This window comes from Antechinus flavipes, chromosome 1 (genome assembly GCF_016432865.1).
Source record: "Antechinus flavipes isolate AdamAnt ecotype Samford, QLD, Australia chromosome 1, AdamAnt_v2, whole genome shotgun sequence".
Classification (NCBI taxonomy): Eukaryota; Metazoa; Chordata; class Mammalia; order Dasyuromorphia; family Dasyuridae; genus Antechinus; species Antechinus flavipes.
The window spans coordinates 590824066-590841179 of record NC_067398.1 but is presented as its reverse complement, the minus strand read 5'-3'; the positions used below and the strand labels follow the sequence as shown (position 1 = coordinate 590841179).

Sequence of the window (17114 nt, the reverse complement as noted above, 5' to 3'; positions counted from 1 at the left end):
CAAAAAAATATTAAAGAAGGGAAAGGGACCTGTATGTGCCAAAGTATTTGTGGCAGCCCTTTTTTGTAGTGGCTAGAAATTGGAAATTAAATGGATAGCCATCAATTGGAGAATGGCTGAATAAATTACATGAATATTATGAATTATTATTGTTCTGTAAGAAATGACCAGCAGGATGAATACGGAGATGCTTGGACAGACTTACATGAACTGATGCTATTTGAAATGAGCAGAACCAGGAGATCATTATATACTTCAACAACAGTACTGTATGAGGATGTATTCTGATGGAAGTGCATACCTTCAACCAAGAGAAGATCCAATTCAGTTCCAATTGATCAATGATGGACAGAATCAGCTACACCCAGAGAAAGAACACTGGGAAATGAATGTGGACTACTTGCATTTTTGTTTTTCTTCCCAGGTTATTTTTGCCTTCTGAATCCAATTTTTTTGTGCAACAAGAAAACTGTACGGCACATATATATTGTATCTAAGATATATTTTAACATGTATGAGACTGCCTGTCATCTAGGGGAGGGGATAGAGGGAGGGAAGCGAAAAGTTGAAATAGAACTGAATACAAGGGACAATGTTGCAAAAATTACTCATGTATATGTTCTGTCAATAAAAAGCTATAATAAAAAATAATATAAAATTTTAAAAAGAAAGAAAGAAAGAATCTGTTTCCTTATTTCTGGTATCACATTCATGTACCATAATTTTTTTTAAACATTCCTCAGTTATTGAACAGTTTCTTAGTTTTTACATTTTTCACCACCATTAAACGAGGTGCCCTAAATATTTTTGTATATAAGGGACCTTTTCCTTCTTCTTTGTTCTCTCCCTCTTTCTTTCTTTCTTTCTTTTCTTTCTTTCTTTTTTTTTTTTTTTTTTGGATAATGGCCTAGCTGTATAAATCTAAATGTGGAAGACAGTCTTAGGGAAAGTGACTTCAACTTTCCAAGAATAAGGCAAAAGTTAAGAAAACCTAATTTTAAGAGAGGTTTAAGGAAGAAAACAAGAAAGATAAAGGAAGGCCCAAAACTTAGGCTGTTGCTTAAGGAAACAATTGAAAATTTTAAGTGCCTATTCCCACCTCCTGGGAAGTATAAGTAATGAATTACTATTGGATCTGAAACATTAATGGAAATGTTTCATTATCTAAAGAGAGCGTTTTGCATGATTAGATTTCTTTCTCATATCACCTTTTTTTTTCTCCACAGTCTTAAAATCAAAGGTTTTAATAAGTTCTTTTTGTAAGTTCTACCCTTTTGAATTCAAGCTAATATCAATAGAGAAATGTAACCAATTGATTTCACCTCTGCTAAAGAGGAAATCTATGAAAGTCAATTGAGTCAAACCTGTGAATTGACAGAGATATAGAAAAGCCCTTTGATTTCTCCTACCTTATAATACCTCCTATCCCTTTTTGAGGACCATATTCAGAACAGCCCTAGTTTTTTCTTCTATCTATTTGAAAAGTGTTTTGATTATATTTTCCTCTACTTAATTCTAAAGTTTGTGGTTGTTATTAGAGGTTATTTTAGGGGTTTAAAATTATATTACCACTGTGTTGAGATCCTAAAATAATTGCCTAATTTTTATGAAAGTGTAATTAAATGTCTATATATGTAATCTTCCCAAATTAATGGGGGGGAGGGGTGATTTTAAAATGAAGAATTTTACAACCAAATAAACTCTTAAATTTTAACTTAAAAAAAATTGAACTCCTTTCATAGCTTTCATAGCTATAGTTATATAGCTATGCAAATCCAAAGATTCTTGCTAAACAAGATGTTACATAGAGCTGTCCTTTAGTCCTGATTCAGTAATAGATCTCTCAGATAAAGAAAAACTAATTCAAGTGAACAAAACATCATATGAACCATTCACAGTACTGGAATGAAGAATAGGATCATGGCTGTCTAGTTCTGAGAGTAACAACAGAAAAGGGATGTCAAAAGCTTGGAAAAGATTCAGGCGAAGGCCAAAAAATGAATAAAGAGATTGAAAATTAGATTTATAAAGAAAAGTTAATGAAAGTGGACCAATTCAACAACATATAGAAGATTGGAGTTGATTTAATAATTTTTTTCATCATGACAGACTCTTACCCAGAGAATAGTGACTAGCTATTTTGCATTTCCACTGAGAATTTTCTTTTAAAAAATAGAAAATAAAGAAAATATACTTAAATTTCAACTGAAGGATTTTGGTAAGATGATCAGATCACATTTAAACATTTCAATAGTTCCTGAGAGGATATTAGAATTTTTTCCTGAAAAAAAAAAACTCAAATGTTTACCTTTAGTGTGGTTCTTGCCTAAAGGCAAAAAAACAGAACAAATGACCTGAAAGTAGCTTTTCTAAACTTTTTAAAAACTTTTCTAAACTTTAGATATATATAGGTACATAGTATATTATAAACCACTTACCTTCATGAATTTATATACCATTTTAGTTAAGCTAGTTGCTGTAATTATTAGTTTCTTGAGAAAATGTTTTCTTTTTAAGAAATTTGTTCATTTCCTCATTTACTTAATTTGTTTTAAGAATCAAAAAAGAAGAAATCATATTAAAAATTGCAAACAATTTTTAGAAGATCAAGTAGAGAAATCAGACAAACCTCTTGTAGAAGATGGCATGAACTGAACTTTAAAAGTATAGGGATTCCATAAGAAATAGTTGAAGAGGGAGAGCATTACAAACATGAAGACATGAAAGTAATACGTACAAAGTACTGAAAATTCAACATCCTTTAAGTTTTTTCCTTATTTTTTCTGAGAATAGAATGCTAAGGTAAAAAGTAAAAACCTTATTAGGCAGCATTGTGCTAAATGCTACGATTAGAATTACTCAATAAAAAAGCTCCTCTCAGAGAAACTTACCTTCTCTTGAGGGAAAGGAAATGAGATAAACCAATAAAAGTTCATTCCATCAATAAAATAAATCAACAAATTCACTTTTTAACTCATTTCTCTATTTGATCTTTTATAATAGAAGCTATTTTTTTTTTTTATCACAAGTTAAGAAACCCTTCCCAGTCCCCCAGGCTTGATCTTCTGACATTGCCATCACTGTTTCAGGCTTTTATCACCCTGTCTTTCCCTTCTCTAATGCATCCTCAAATGAGCCATTAAAATGATTTTCCTAAAGTGCAGGTTTGATCATGTTAAGTCAGAGTGATGTATTGGGAGTGTTAGAAGAGAGAAGGGGACATATTTGAGAAATGTTGTAAACGCCTTAGCAATAGCTTGGATATAGGAAGTGAGAGAAAATGAGAAATTCAGGCTGACTGTCACAAGCCTGGAGAACTGGAAGGGGTTTCTTAATTTGTGAGAACTTATTAACTTATGTAGTTTAATAGAATTAAACATTCTTGTTTACTATTAATATTGGTTCAAGTATTTTATGTAGAGCACTAGAAGGAGATAAAGAGTATATATAAAGGAGATAAAATGTATTATAACAGTCATCTGAAAGGTTGTAATGAGAGAGATATTGTGCATCTTTTTATATACATAAAGAACATGCTTGATTTGATCTGCAGTATAACTGAATCTATTAATATGGAAAGTTCCTTTAAAATGAAATTTTCCAGAGGAAAACTTCCTTTTTTTTTTTACTCTGGAAAAACTTTGAATATTCAGTCACCAGTGAAGTTCAAAAGCATTAGGGAATTTTATATCCTCTAAGGAAATAAATTCTTTTTTAAAAAAAGAAAGAAAGAACTCCTTCATCTGAATTCAAAGTCTGAGGCTATAATAATCATACTATTTGAGTATTATTAGCTATTATAAATACCAATTATTTAGACTCTCAAATAAATAATTTCATTTGATCTGACAGTATTTATTTTTGGAAAGCATTAATTTTTTTTTTAACTTTAAGGAAATAAGTGACTTGCCCAAGGTCACACAGTTAATATAATTTTGAAGCCAGATCCTCCTGACTCCAGGGCTGGTGGTTCGATCTACTGTACCACTTAACCTGCCAGAACATCAATTAAAAAAAAAAATGTTGCACTTAGTCTGTGATTCTGTGATTTTACTTAGTGTAATTTGAGATTGGCAGTTGGTTAATATACAGGGGAAAAAAATCATAGTATATATCCTGTATATAATAAGCCTGAAAGAATGGAATATTTCTTTGGAGAAATATTTTTCAGTTTTCACTTATGGAATATTGGCATTACTGTTCCATTTTAAAAGTAATTTAAAGTAATGTGATTTAAAATTATTCATTTTAATATCTTGTCTGACTTTTTTGCAGTTTTCAGGATTTTGATATTCAAGGATCAAGGCGATGCAATTTAGACTGGTTGACAATAGAAACCTTCAAGAATGTTGAAAGTTATAGAGCCTGTGGCTCCACGCTTCCACCACCATATATTTCTTCACAGGACCATGTTTGGATCAAATTTCATTCTGATGACAGCATCTCTAGGAAAGGTTTCAGACTGGCATATTTTTCAGGTATGTGGTTTTAAAAAAGAAAAAAATGTCAAACTTTAGAGATTGAGCTATTTATTTGAATAGAGGGAAACAGGATTAATAGTGTCCTTTCACACAAAGGTTAATTGAATCTAAGCTTCAGACAGCGGCACAATTGTTTGGAGCATTTCCTTAGATTGAATCTGACATTGATAGGGGCAGGGAAGACTATTAGAAGTCAAATATGATAGCTCTTAATTTCCATGCTCACCTGGAAATAGTCAAAAGACATTTTGAGGCTGCATCCCTTGTCTGATTCAGACTAGTTCAACTTACAAAGGAGGGAATGAGGGAGGGAGAGAGAAATAAAGGGAAGGAGATTGGGAGAAAAAAGATAGGAAAAGAAAGGAAAGGAGAGAGAAAGAAATGAGAGAGAAGAAAGGAATGAATAAAAATGAAAATGAGGGAGGAAGGAAGGATTTAAGATATCCCTAGTATATGTCAGACACAGTAGTAAATATTATCTCATTTGATCCTCACAACAATCCTGAAAGGTAGATGCTGTTATTATTCCTATTTTACAGTTGAGAAAATTGAGGCAGACAAAGATTAAGTTACTAACCTAGGAGCATACATCTGGTAAGTGTCTCATATGAAGTTTGAATAGGGAATAGAAAATACTCTCAAGTACTATGCAGTCTAATAGGAGAAATAAAAGTACATATTTAAGTACATACAGAATAAGTATAAGGAGAATAAACACAAATGTATAGTAAATATTTACAAAATAATTAAACATAAGATAGGGAAGGTACTCACATTAGCTAGAAAGTAGTGATTAAGCTAAGTTTTGGGGGAGAGAGGGGTTCTGTGAGAGTCTAGTAGAAGGGAATGTATTTCATGCATAAGAAGATACACAAAAATACAAGGATAGGAGATAAAGTACCCTAAGTAAGGAACAGAAGGAAAGCCAGTGTGACTATATTACAAAGTATCTGAATCAGTCTAATGGATAATAACTGTGGGAAGTTAGGTCGGGACTAAAGAACTTTAGAAGCCAAGCAAAAGATGTCTTTACTTGATCATAGAGGAAATAATGAACTACTAGAGTTTCCTGAGTAGGTGAATTGAAATGCTTAGAGCTGCTATACACACTCACACTTTCTCTAAATCTTTCTCTCTCTCAAAATCCCAGCAAAATAATAAATTTAGTAAACTGTCATGGTCAAAATTCTCAAAATATCTTAAATCTGTTTCTTAAATGCTGGATCTGGATTTTTTCCTTCTGTCTCCACAAACCCAAAGATTATGCATCCAACAATGAATTTGGAACAGAGCTCATCTCAAAAAAAGTGAAAGAATTGAACAGACACCCCCTCCCCAAGTACTCCCATACCTGTTAATAACAAAACAAACCAAAGAGCTGTTGGAAAATGAGATCTCTTTATCTTGAAATACTGAATTATATGAGGGGCCAGGACAGATTTTCTATTTTGTGTATTTGATGAGGTGACCTCAGAAAATTCACAAAAATAATTAAATAAAGACGATTTGAGGATAAGGATAATATTATCGTGCCATAATTTTTATCTTTCACATACTTTTTTCTTTATTTATTTTTTCTTTTTTGTTATTAGTTAAGCCCAAATTGTTTATAGAGACTCAGCCCCTCCCCCCCTCCCTTTTTTAAAATTCTCTTCCCTCTTCTCCTTTCTTTCCTAACTCCTTCCCTCCTCTTGATTTCTTGCATGTGTGTGTTTGGTAGAACCGTTTCTCTTAAGCCTTTAGAAAATTAGTTATGGCCAGTTTTTCAGTTTGTATTAAAAAGTATGATAACTTAAGAGAACATAAGTAAATCATTGGGACTAAAGCCTATTAAATCATAGTAGAAAGAGTATTTTCTGTTGGGCCCAAGGAAGAAGGAGTAAGCAGGACAGACGGATAAGAAATCAATGATAAGGAGTCACGTAAAATGAACAAAAGGAAGAAGAGAATAAAGATTCAAACCATATGTGAACCAGCTCCTGTGCAAAGCAAATTTAATAGAGATGGTGCTGATTTCGTGCTCATATTGTTCATCTCTTTTCCTATCCCCAAATTTCATAAACGGAACAAGTGTATATTTCTTTTCTGACTCTGTTGAATTTGCCTGTGCAAGTAGAGGTTATCCAGTTTTTGGCAGATTAGCTTATTAGATATAATCTCTTTCTATGTGTAAGAAGTGCTTAATTAGTACCATCTTCTGTTTCATAACTGCTTTGCAGAGAATTAAACAGGCTGTCATCTTGTAATTGGAACCTAGTATTTAGTAATAACAAGAAACAATATCTAAAATAAATTAAGTGCAGTTTTTACAAACATTTGACTTTAAATGAAGTACATGGAATGTTATGTTTTCAACAAAAGAAAACATTAAATTGAGCAAATAAAATATGAAATACAAGTTGAGGAATAATAAATCTTCAGTTTCCTATAGTTACAAATAACAGGTAAAATCTAATCTCATTAATAACTATAACTAAATTGTTTTAGAACTTCCTTATTTTCTTAACAGCCTGATTGACCTTGTTAATTTGCCTTATCTGCCATTTCCAGTTTTGCCAAAAAGACTTCAGTCAGTAAGCCTCATTCCCTATACTAACTAAAGTGTTTCAGAGTTTTAAGTAATTGTAATTGGTACTTTGTGCCTTAGGAACTGAGTTAAAAGTGCTTTTGCATTTCACTTTTGATGATAGCCTCATCTAGTCTGTACACTAGCATGTTGCATGAAGAATGAAATTTTTACTTCACCTTTAGTTTTCTCAAGATAGAATTGATGGAATTTTTGGTAATATGGGGAAACTTGTCCTTGTCTCTCCTATGCTTCCTGAAGTGCCTCATTATAGTGTATAAAATGTCATGTTTCGTAAGTCACAGATTCACTTAAAAGTTTATTTGAAAGTAAAAAGATTGAAATCACATTGTAATATTCATGTAAATATGGAAGAGTTGTCATTCCTCCCCAACCTATTTTACCAATAAGAATATAATATCTAATAAATTTGAAACTATATTCTTATAGAACTGCCAAATAATATGCAAATCCTTAATATTTTATTTTGTTTATTTGGGGGGAAGGGGAAGGCAGTTGGGATTAATTGACTTGTGCAGGGTCTTACAGCTAGTAAGTCAATCTCTGAGTTTGGATTTGAACTCAGGTCTTCCCAACTCCAGGGCCAGTGCTCTCTCCACTGCACTATCCAACTGCCCCTATCTGACTCTTAATACAGGTATATAAATAGATTTGGACCATTGGCTTATATACTTCTCCTAACTATTGACAAGATGTCCTCTCTGTGATGTTTAATTTAAGCATTTGCTTATGAAGTATGTTTTCTATCAACTACGTGCCAGTTCAGTTTAATAAGTAATTAATTGCCTACTATATGCAGCCAATGAATAATTTGCTTACTAAAGAAACTAGTATTGGGATCAATCTTAACAGAATTTTATGACTATTACTTTCTGAAGATAGTCTTTCCAACTATTAGGTAACTCCTTTCTATAAGATGGTCCTAAAGAAGTAATAGGACCCATAAGGAGAGAACTGCCAAGTGTAATGCAGAGAAGTAAAGAACATATTGACAGCTCAATAAAACTATGTAAAATTAAAGAATTTGGTCTGGTCTGATATAGACCTGTCTCTAAATTCTTTACTATAAGAGTATTTTCTAAAGGCCCTTTTATTCAGATATGTTATAACACTTTACTAAATTTTAAGCCTTAAGATAAACTTGTGTAAAGAATATTGTCATCTATTTTAGATTTTTCTTTCAAATAATATATTATTTTATAATGATTAAAATTCTATTTGATTTTATCTTTGAAACAGTATTTTATGTGTGTAAAATACATCTTTTCTCATCCTGTTACCCCTCCAGGAAAATCTGATGAACCAAATTGTGCATGTGATCAATTTCGCTGCGGCAATGGGAAATGCATTCCTGAAACTTGGAAATGTAATAACATGGATGAATGTGGAGACAATTCTGATGAAGAGATATGTGCCAAAGAAGCTGATTCTCCAACAGCTTCCTCTTTCCAACCCTGTGCTTACAACCAATTCCAATGCCTGTCTCGATTTACCAAAGTTTACACTTGTCTTCCTGAATCCTTAAAATGTGATGGGAACATTGACTGCCTTGACCTAGGAGATGAAATAGACTGTGATGTACAAACATGTGGACAGTGGTTAAAATATTTTTATGGTACTTTTAATTCTCCCAATTATCCAGACTTTTATCCTCCAGGAAGCAATTGTACCTGGCTAATAGACACTGGTGATCATCGCAAAGTAATTTTGCGCTTCACTGACTTTAAGCTTGATGGTACTGGTTATGGCGATTATGTCAAAATATATGATGGATTAGAAGAAAATCCACACAAGCTTTTACGTGTATTAACTGCTTTTGATTCTCATGCACCTCTTACAGTTGTTTCTTCTTCTGGACAGATAAGAGTACATTTTTGTGCTGATAAAGTAAATGCTGCTAGGGGTTTTAATGCTACCTATCAAGTAGATGGCTTCTGTTTGCCTTGGGAAATACCCTGTGGGGGTAACTGGGGTTGTTATACTGAGCAGCAGCGATGTGATGGGTATTGGCATTGTCCAAATGGAAGGGATGAAATCAATTGTACCATGTGCCAAAAGGAGGAATTTCCCTGTTCAAGAAATGGTGTCTGTTATCCTCGCTCTGACCGCTGCAACTACCAGAATCACTGCCCTAATGGCTCAGATGAAAAAAACTGCTTTTTTTGCCAACCAGGAAATTTTCATTGCAAAAATAACCGATGTGTGTTTGAAAGCTGGGTGTGTGATTCTCAAGATGATTGTGGTGATGGTAGTGATGAGGAGAACTGTCCAGTAATTGTGCCTACCAGAGTAATAACAGCAGCAGTCATTGGGAGTCTCATCTGTGGGCTATTACTCGTCATTGCATTGGGGTGTACTTGTAAACTCTACTCTTTAAGAATGTTTGAACGAAGGTCAGTATGAAAATTAAAATTAAACTGACATCTTTTATATTTTGTATAGTAAAATATACTATTATCCCTAATAGACCCTAATAGAAGGGTGTTCTTAAAAATGGTAAATATTTGAGATTGTTTTAATTGGGAAGATCTGTAAAAGATAGAAAAACAATGTTGCCTATGGTGGGAAAGAGGAAAGAACACTGGACATAGAATCTAACCTACCTCCACTACTTATTAGCTATATAACCATGGGTGATTATTCACTTAACTTTTCTGAAATTGTTTCCTTTTCTATAAAATTGTGATAATGGCTGAAGTGATGCTTCTTAAGATTAGTGTGAGTATTAAATGAACTTATGTGCATAATGAGCTTTATAGACCTTATTCTATATGTCAACTCTTACTAGAATGTCAGAGGGGTCACTGAGAAATTAATGAGTAGAACCCCAAAGGAAGTAACTATAATCAGTATCAAGATAAGAAAAAAATCATCTGTAGCCAACAGTTCCTGTTTTCATTCATTCATTCATTCATATATTTGTTGTAGGAGCTATTGTATAAACTAAAGTTTTCATGCTACCTTTTTTAATCCTCTGGGTTATCATGATGCAGATTTAAAGAACATACACAAATCATTGAAAGAGAAATTAAACCTAGCTGATATCCTTAAAATTTAGAATGAAGGAAAAATCTTTCTATTATAATAACATTCAAAACAAATGCACTAAAATTAAGTAAAAAAGAATCTGTTGAAATATGTAACATTAACTTGTTTTCTTCCTTCCTTTCTCTACTTTAAAAAGATCATTTGAAACACAGTTGTCGAGAGTTGAAGCAGAATTACTAAGAAGAGAAGCTCCTCCTTCTTATGGACAATTAATAGCCCAAGGATTGATTCCACCAGTTGAAGATTTCCCTGTTTGTTCACCAAACCAGGTACAGTGTACTTGATAAATTGAAATCACAGGATCAAAACACTTCTAATACATAGTAGCATCAAATATTTACTAGCAGTGTAATCCTGGGCAAGTCATTTAACCCCATTTACCTCAATTTCCTCATCTGTAAAATGATCTGGAAAAGGAAATGACACATCCCTTCAGTATCTTTGCCAAGAAAACCCCATTTGGAGTTACAATGGATTAGAAACAACTGAACAACACACTTCCTACTATCCCTACCATCACCCCACTGACTCTGATAAAATTATAAAAATCTTTACCATGACCCTTTGGGATAATCTTTTAAATAACCCTATTTTCTTTTTTCTATTTAAATAAGCTGTTATTTATAGAACTTTGGTAGCTTTTACTTTAAAATACTTTTTAAATAATTCCCATTAAGATGTTTTGCATCTTTCTTTACTTTTTTAATTAGCATAATCTATTCATAGTGATTTAAATAAATTATTAGGCATAATTATTTGTTGGAAAAGAGGAGTTTCTTGAGTAGTTTTATAAAATAATTTGTTGAAGTGAAATTTAAAAAATAAAATTCAGAAGTTAAGCTGTTTGCTTGGCAAACATCTGTGTTTAATGGTCTGTATAGCAATTAATAATAAAATTAATCTGTTAGTTATTCTATACTAGACTAACTGATAGAGTAATTGCTGTAAGGATAACATTTTCACCTAATTGAGAGACTTTTTCACATTTGAATTTGAGAGAATATAATAAAAGACTGAGAAAATAATGATTGTTACTATATTTTCTGTGAACTTTCATTGATTAGATTTATTTTTTAAAAATTATGTGCCGTTAATGCTCAAAATCAGTGGCTTATTAAATAACTCCTAAGTGTCAGAAGTGAGCTTGTATCTGTAGCCCCCGTCTAATACGCTTTCCACCATACTGTTACTATTTCCTTTACTTAAAAAAGCCCCTTTTAGCTCTTTCTCTAGTAGGATGACTTGACTTTGCATCAGTTTTTTAGGGTGAAATCAACAGCCTAAAGAATTAAAATGTGCCACTGATTGCTTCTCTGTATACACAGGGCATAAATTCAGATAGAGTCCATTGTCTTTCCTGTTCAGCACCTTTGAGGAAAACAACTGGACTTACTGCTAGCCAGTTTTTACTCTGGTCAATGTTGACTCCACATTGTGAAGGGTTTTATTTCCTTTGTAGTATCAAAGAAACCTTACGAGCTACTTCATTACTATTTTACCCACCAAATTTTTAAGTAGGTTTAATTTTCAGAATAAATTTTTGAGTTTGAAAAGTTAAGATATTTTCAACAGTGTCACCAAGTATAAGCAACAACTTTAAGATGTCTAATTGATTCTTAAACAAAAGTGAGTGGAAAAAAGGAACAGTAGGGTTTTCTAGGTTTTCCAGCTCCTTTCTGCAAATAACTGTCCATAAAGCCTAGGGCAAGTTTACTTAACTTCTTCAAACCTCACTTTTTTCATCTGTAGTATCTTTCCCACTGATCAAGTCACTGAACAATGAGTATTTATGTGAAAGTGATTTTGTTAATTCTAAAGTGTTATAATTTTGTTTTTATTTATCTTCTAAGTCATGAGAGCCAAAAATCACAAAATAGGATGATAAATACTTTTGATGTTATTTCATAAAGAGTAAAAGACATTTCAGAATCGGAAGACAGTATTAGAAACCCTCCTCAAACATAAATTTTCTTCCTGATTGTCATTTTCATACTTGTTTAGAAAATCTACTTCTTACTTAGTGCTGAATTTTGGAATATCTCTACAGTATCAGAATATTATGTTTTGGCAGAGGTTTGAGGAGTAATATATTTTAGTAGTCCCCATGGAAACCCAAAATATTATATTGTACTTAAATTAGAGAGGAAAAAAATAAAGAAACCTCCTTAGGTGTCACATCTTATTCTTCATGTGAAGCACAAGGATTTAAGGAAGATATTGAGTCATTACTTGGAGAGAAACAAAGACTGTCCTTTGGCATATTTGAAGTTACAAATGACTAATTTGTGAATATAGAGGATTTTCCTAAGAGGATTTATAGTTCTAATGTTGCTTTGCTTAACCACCAGGTGGCGATTGGAGCCTGCAGTTTATGTACTTGGAATTTGAGTATATGTAATAATTTGCAAACTCTCATTTATCTTGAATGCTTAGAGAATGATTAATGTTAGGGTTAATTTTATGTTCTTCATTACCATATATATTCAGTAAAGAATATAAGGATTGATGTGTGGAAAGAGCACTGTTAAAAGTAGAATATCTATGTTCATGTTGAATCTCTTTCACTTTTTAGAGGTGTAAAGTTGAGTTAAGTTATTCTCTAAAGTCTTCAATAGATAGATAATATATTATCTATGTAAATAGATAAATATATATTTGTTATAGATATATATATATATATATAACAGATAAATATATACTCTATGTTATAGCATCTTCATAAAGATAAAATGAGATCATGTATAGAAAATGCTTTGTAAGCTATAAAGAACTTCAGAATTGGAATTTAATAGTATTAAATACATTATAATTGTAATAATTTAATATCTGATGATTTAGGTATCCAAATGCCTTGGGGAAATAATTTATGAATACTAATTATAATGTGACACTATGAAAAATTATGGTTATTAGTACTTTATGGGTATCTCAATTGTAGATGAAGAAAAGTTGTTTTTATATATTGATCAATTTTTTTGTTATTTCCTCCTTCTTCAATCCTTTTGCATCTCTGATTTCATCTTGTTCACATGCCTTTTACCCATACAGGTTGGTGGGATTTGCCGTAACGATTTGAATTAATCTTTGAAAATTTTATGAAGTATGGGACTTTAGTGGAGAACCAATTTTTTGTACTTCTAAAAATTTAAGCATAAAGTTTTGATTTGTGAAGTTGTAATATCACATTTGAGCAATTTTTTTATCTTATAAAGTTTAATAGTTTGCATTTTTAAATAAGAAATCCTAGTGATCATGAAACTACAATATTTAAATAAGTTATACTTTATATTCCTAATTTGATGTTGAATTTTTTAGCTTTGACAATATTTTCCAGTAAAACTGAATTGATTTACTGTTGGGAAATCTGGTAATTGAAGAATTGAATTTTCATTAAAAAAAAATGCTTAAAAGTTTATTCTTACATTTATATAATCTTTAATATAATAGGGACTCTAATTTCATTATTATAGAGAGATAACAAAGGAAGAAACTCTTTCAAGCTGTGCAGATTTGTACCTTTTCTGCCACTACCAGTCTTAGACAGTTTCCCAGAGCACAGAGATGTTAAGTGTTGTATCTCAGATTCCAAAACTAGTATATGTCAGGAAAGAGTTGGATCAGGTTCTTACTGATTTCAAGACCACTTATCTTTCTACTTAAATTATATCTATAAAATGGAGATCAGTTCTAATCTTAAAATGGCTAAATTTTCTAAAATGTGAATTAGAGACGAAAGTGGAATGTAAACAAATCTATATGGGAAAATATTTAGTAGATTTTCTCAATGAGAAAATTTGGCTTTTTTCCTCAAATAGTAACAGGAAGGATTGATGGTATTTATTTTCTCTTATACACATTGTCGGGATGATTTTATTTTAGTCTTACTGTCTCATGTGATTTATAATATTTTAAAGGCCTTCAAGATATACTTAAATTATAAGTTATTATAAGTTATCCATTTTATAATATTTAGAAATAGTAAATATACATAATGAAATAGTTTACATGCTTTTCCTTTTTTGTTGTTACAGGCTTCAGTTTTGGAAAACTTAAGGCTAGCTGTGCGATCTCAACTTGGATTTACCTCAATCAGACTCCCAATAGCAGGCAGATCAAGCAACATTTGGAATCGTATTTTTAATTTTGCAAGATCACGTCATTCAGGATCACTAGCTCTGGTCTCAGCAGATGGAGATGATGTTCCAAATCAAAATTCTAGTAGAGAACCTGAAAGAAATACTGCTCACAGAAACCTATTTTCAGTTGAGTCTGATGACACAGACACAGAAAATGAGAGGAGAGATGCTGCCGGAGCAGTTGGTGGAGTTGCAGCCCCTTTGCCTCAGAAGGTCCCTCCCACAACAGCCATAGAAGCAGCAATAGGAGCATGTGGAAGTTCCTCAAGTCAGAATACCCGTAGTGGTAATACAGATAATGGAAGGGAAGTAACAAGTTTGGATCCTCCAAGTGTGAGTCCAGCTCGTCATCAACTTACCAGTGCACTAAGTCGAGTGACTCAAGGTTTACGTTGGGTACGCTTTACGTTAGGGAGATCAAGCTCTGTCAATCAGAACCAGAGTCCTTTGAGACAGCTTGATAATGGAGTACGAGGCAGAGAGGAAGATGATGATGTTGAAATGCTAATTCCTGTTTCTGATGCAGCATCAGACTTTGATGTGAATGACTGTTCCAGACCTCTTCTCGATCTTGCTTCAGATCAAGGACAAGGGCTTAGACAACCTTACAGTACAGCACACCATGGAGTAAGGCCATGTAATCGTGATGGTCCCTGTGAGCACTGTGGTATTGTGCATACTGCCCAGATACCCGACTCATGCTTAGAACCAATACTAAAAAGTGAAACAAGTGATGATGAGGCTTTGTTACTTTGTTAGGTACGGTTTGAATAGGGGAGATTGTACACAAGTTGGAGCAATATCCAGTCATTGTTTTGTACTTTACAGATTAGAAACTAGTTTTAGTTAAAAAAAAAAAAAAGTCCAGGGCAAATTCATATTTTGATGTGTTAGCCTGCATGGTTAAATAAACACTTCCAACTCTGTGAACTGCTAGAGTGAACATTTTAGCAGCTGCAAATACATCAAGTATCCATACTGTTAAGTAACCAATGTCCATCCCATTAGTTTATAATTTGTTTATCCTGGTACTGTAGTTCACAGTAGAAATATGGCTGCTGAAAACTCATTTGACTTTCAGGTTATTTATCCTATGTTGAGATTTATTTGTACAGAGTGATATTTTTCCTTAGAAACTAAACATGTTATTGCCAACACATACTCTGTAACTTAATATACTAAATACTGTTATAGTTGTTAATGTGCAAAAATTCATATTTTCCCCTTATTTTTGACCTCCAGAACATTTGTCTAAATATTCATCTTAATAATATGAACTTATCAAAGGGAGAAAAAAAATTCTCTATCTTTTTTTGTTAAGTTAAATATGCAGTGGTGTGTGAAATTAGGTATAATTAGATAAACTGATGGCAAATACAAAATCCTTTTATAGATTTTATAACATTGACTTTAATACAATACTCTCTAATATGGTACAAACCAAATGGTATGTAAAATCCCATGTCATTTTTCTTCATCTCTATATGGGGACAGAATAAAGTGGCTGAAGATATTCTACTATGCATTAATTCTTGAACTTTATAAAATATGTACAAATACTGTACGAGATAAGTTACAGCTGGTAATATCTTTCCCTGATATATATGGGGTCTGCTTGTATTGGACCGAAGGGATTTGCACTAAAATCATATCAAGGTCTCAAATGAGCTTAGTGCACAAGCACTATCACTTTAAATACTATTATTCGCTAATACTGCAATGAATATATATTTCTGTAGCTCTTTTCTTGGGGTGTTGCATTTTTATTACAATTTAAATTGCTTTGCTGATTCTTAATTTATTTATTGTATTTAAAGACTGAATTACCTGGTTGTAAGAAAAATGGTATTTTCAGTATACATTTTTTGTTTGGGGAGCAGGGTTTTGTAATTTTCGTATTGGAAAAAAACAAGTGGAAAAATCGTTGTTTCAAATTTTGTAATAAGAAGGTTGATATGGCTATTAGAGTGATTACAAGACCCTACATCCTTTTTTTAATTGTCAACTACTGTTTATTTATTCTTTGCCAATCTGTTTTCGTAGCTTAATGATTCAGTACGAAAAAATGTATTTGTGTGTGGACTATGCTATTTATTAAATTTTAAATACTTTGCTGAATGTCATTTTAGAGCATGTTTAAGGTCTTGTGCATTTGTCGTGTTATGCTGTCAGGCAGAACTGACTAAAATGTTTTAATATGTATTGAAATTAAAATGACTTTTTGTTATGCCTTGAGGTACTTTTTAAATCAAAATTGTTCTTTGTTTTTGTTTAGAGTTGGTGCATGCAAAAAATATAATCTGTAACATGCACAATAGAAGAAAAACTAAATTGAATGAAAGGCATGCCATCTTCTCCCTCTAAATTTCATATAAATATTAAATCAGAAATACAGTGAGATTTAGTACAATCGATGGACTAGAATATTCCCTCAAACATAACTAACAACATTCATTAAAGTTTAATTGGTCTATAATATAGCTATTAGGTGATATTCAATTCCAAGTATAAAGAAATTGCACTTTCAGTGAAATAGTCTTTTCCCCACAAAAAGTTGACAGCAAAACTATGCACTTAAATTTACTGAATAAAATGATAAAATAGTTTCTTAGAATTATTTCTATACTATCACTGACTAGTTGTTATTATTCATACTTATTTATAGTGCTGATTGCATTGATAATAGTCATCTTCTAAATAGTTCACCCTGAAATAAAGTAGATGGATGAAGCAGTAAGATTAGCTGTTACCACTACAGCTCATAATAAAATGAATGCAGCATGATTTATACAAACCACCCTGGAAACAGACAAGACAATAAGAGAATTAATGCTGATGCAGAAAGATACTTCTTAATTTACC

At 32.1% G+C, this 17114-nt stretch overlaps 1 protein-coding gene across 2 annotated transcripts in view; it reads left to right on the top strand.

Annotated features, from left to right (window-relative positions):
* Positions 1-16479, top strand: part of LRP12 (LDL receptor related protein 12) — a 134893-nt gene extending 118414 nt beyond the window's left edge. For both annotated transcript variants that reach the window (XM_051970970.1, XM_051970969.1), the window contains 4 exons: positions 4276-4478; positions 8357-9461; positions 10253-10385; positions 14148-16479. In XM_051970970.1, coding sequence (XP_051826930.1) covers positions 4276-4478; positions 8357-9461; positions 10253-10385; positions 14148-15011 — 2305 coding nt within the window. In that variant the 3' untranslated portion in view covers positions 15012-16479. The remainder of the gene's footprint in view (positions 1-4275; positions 4479-8356; positions 9462-10252; positions 10386-14147) is intronic.
* Positions 16480-17114: the final 635 nt, after the last annotated feature.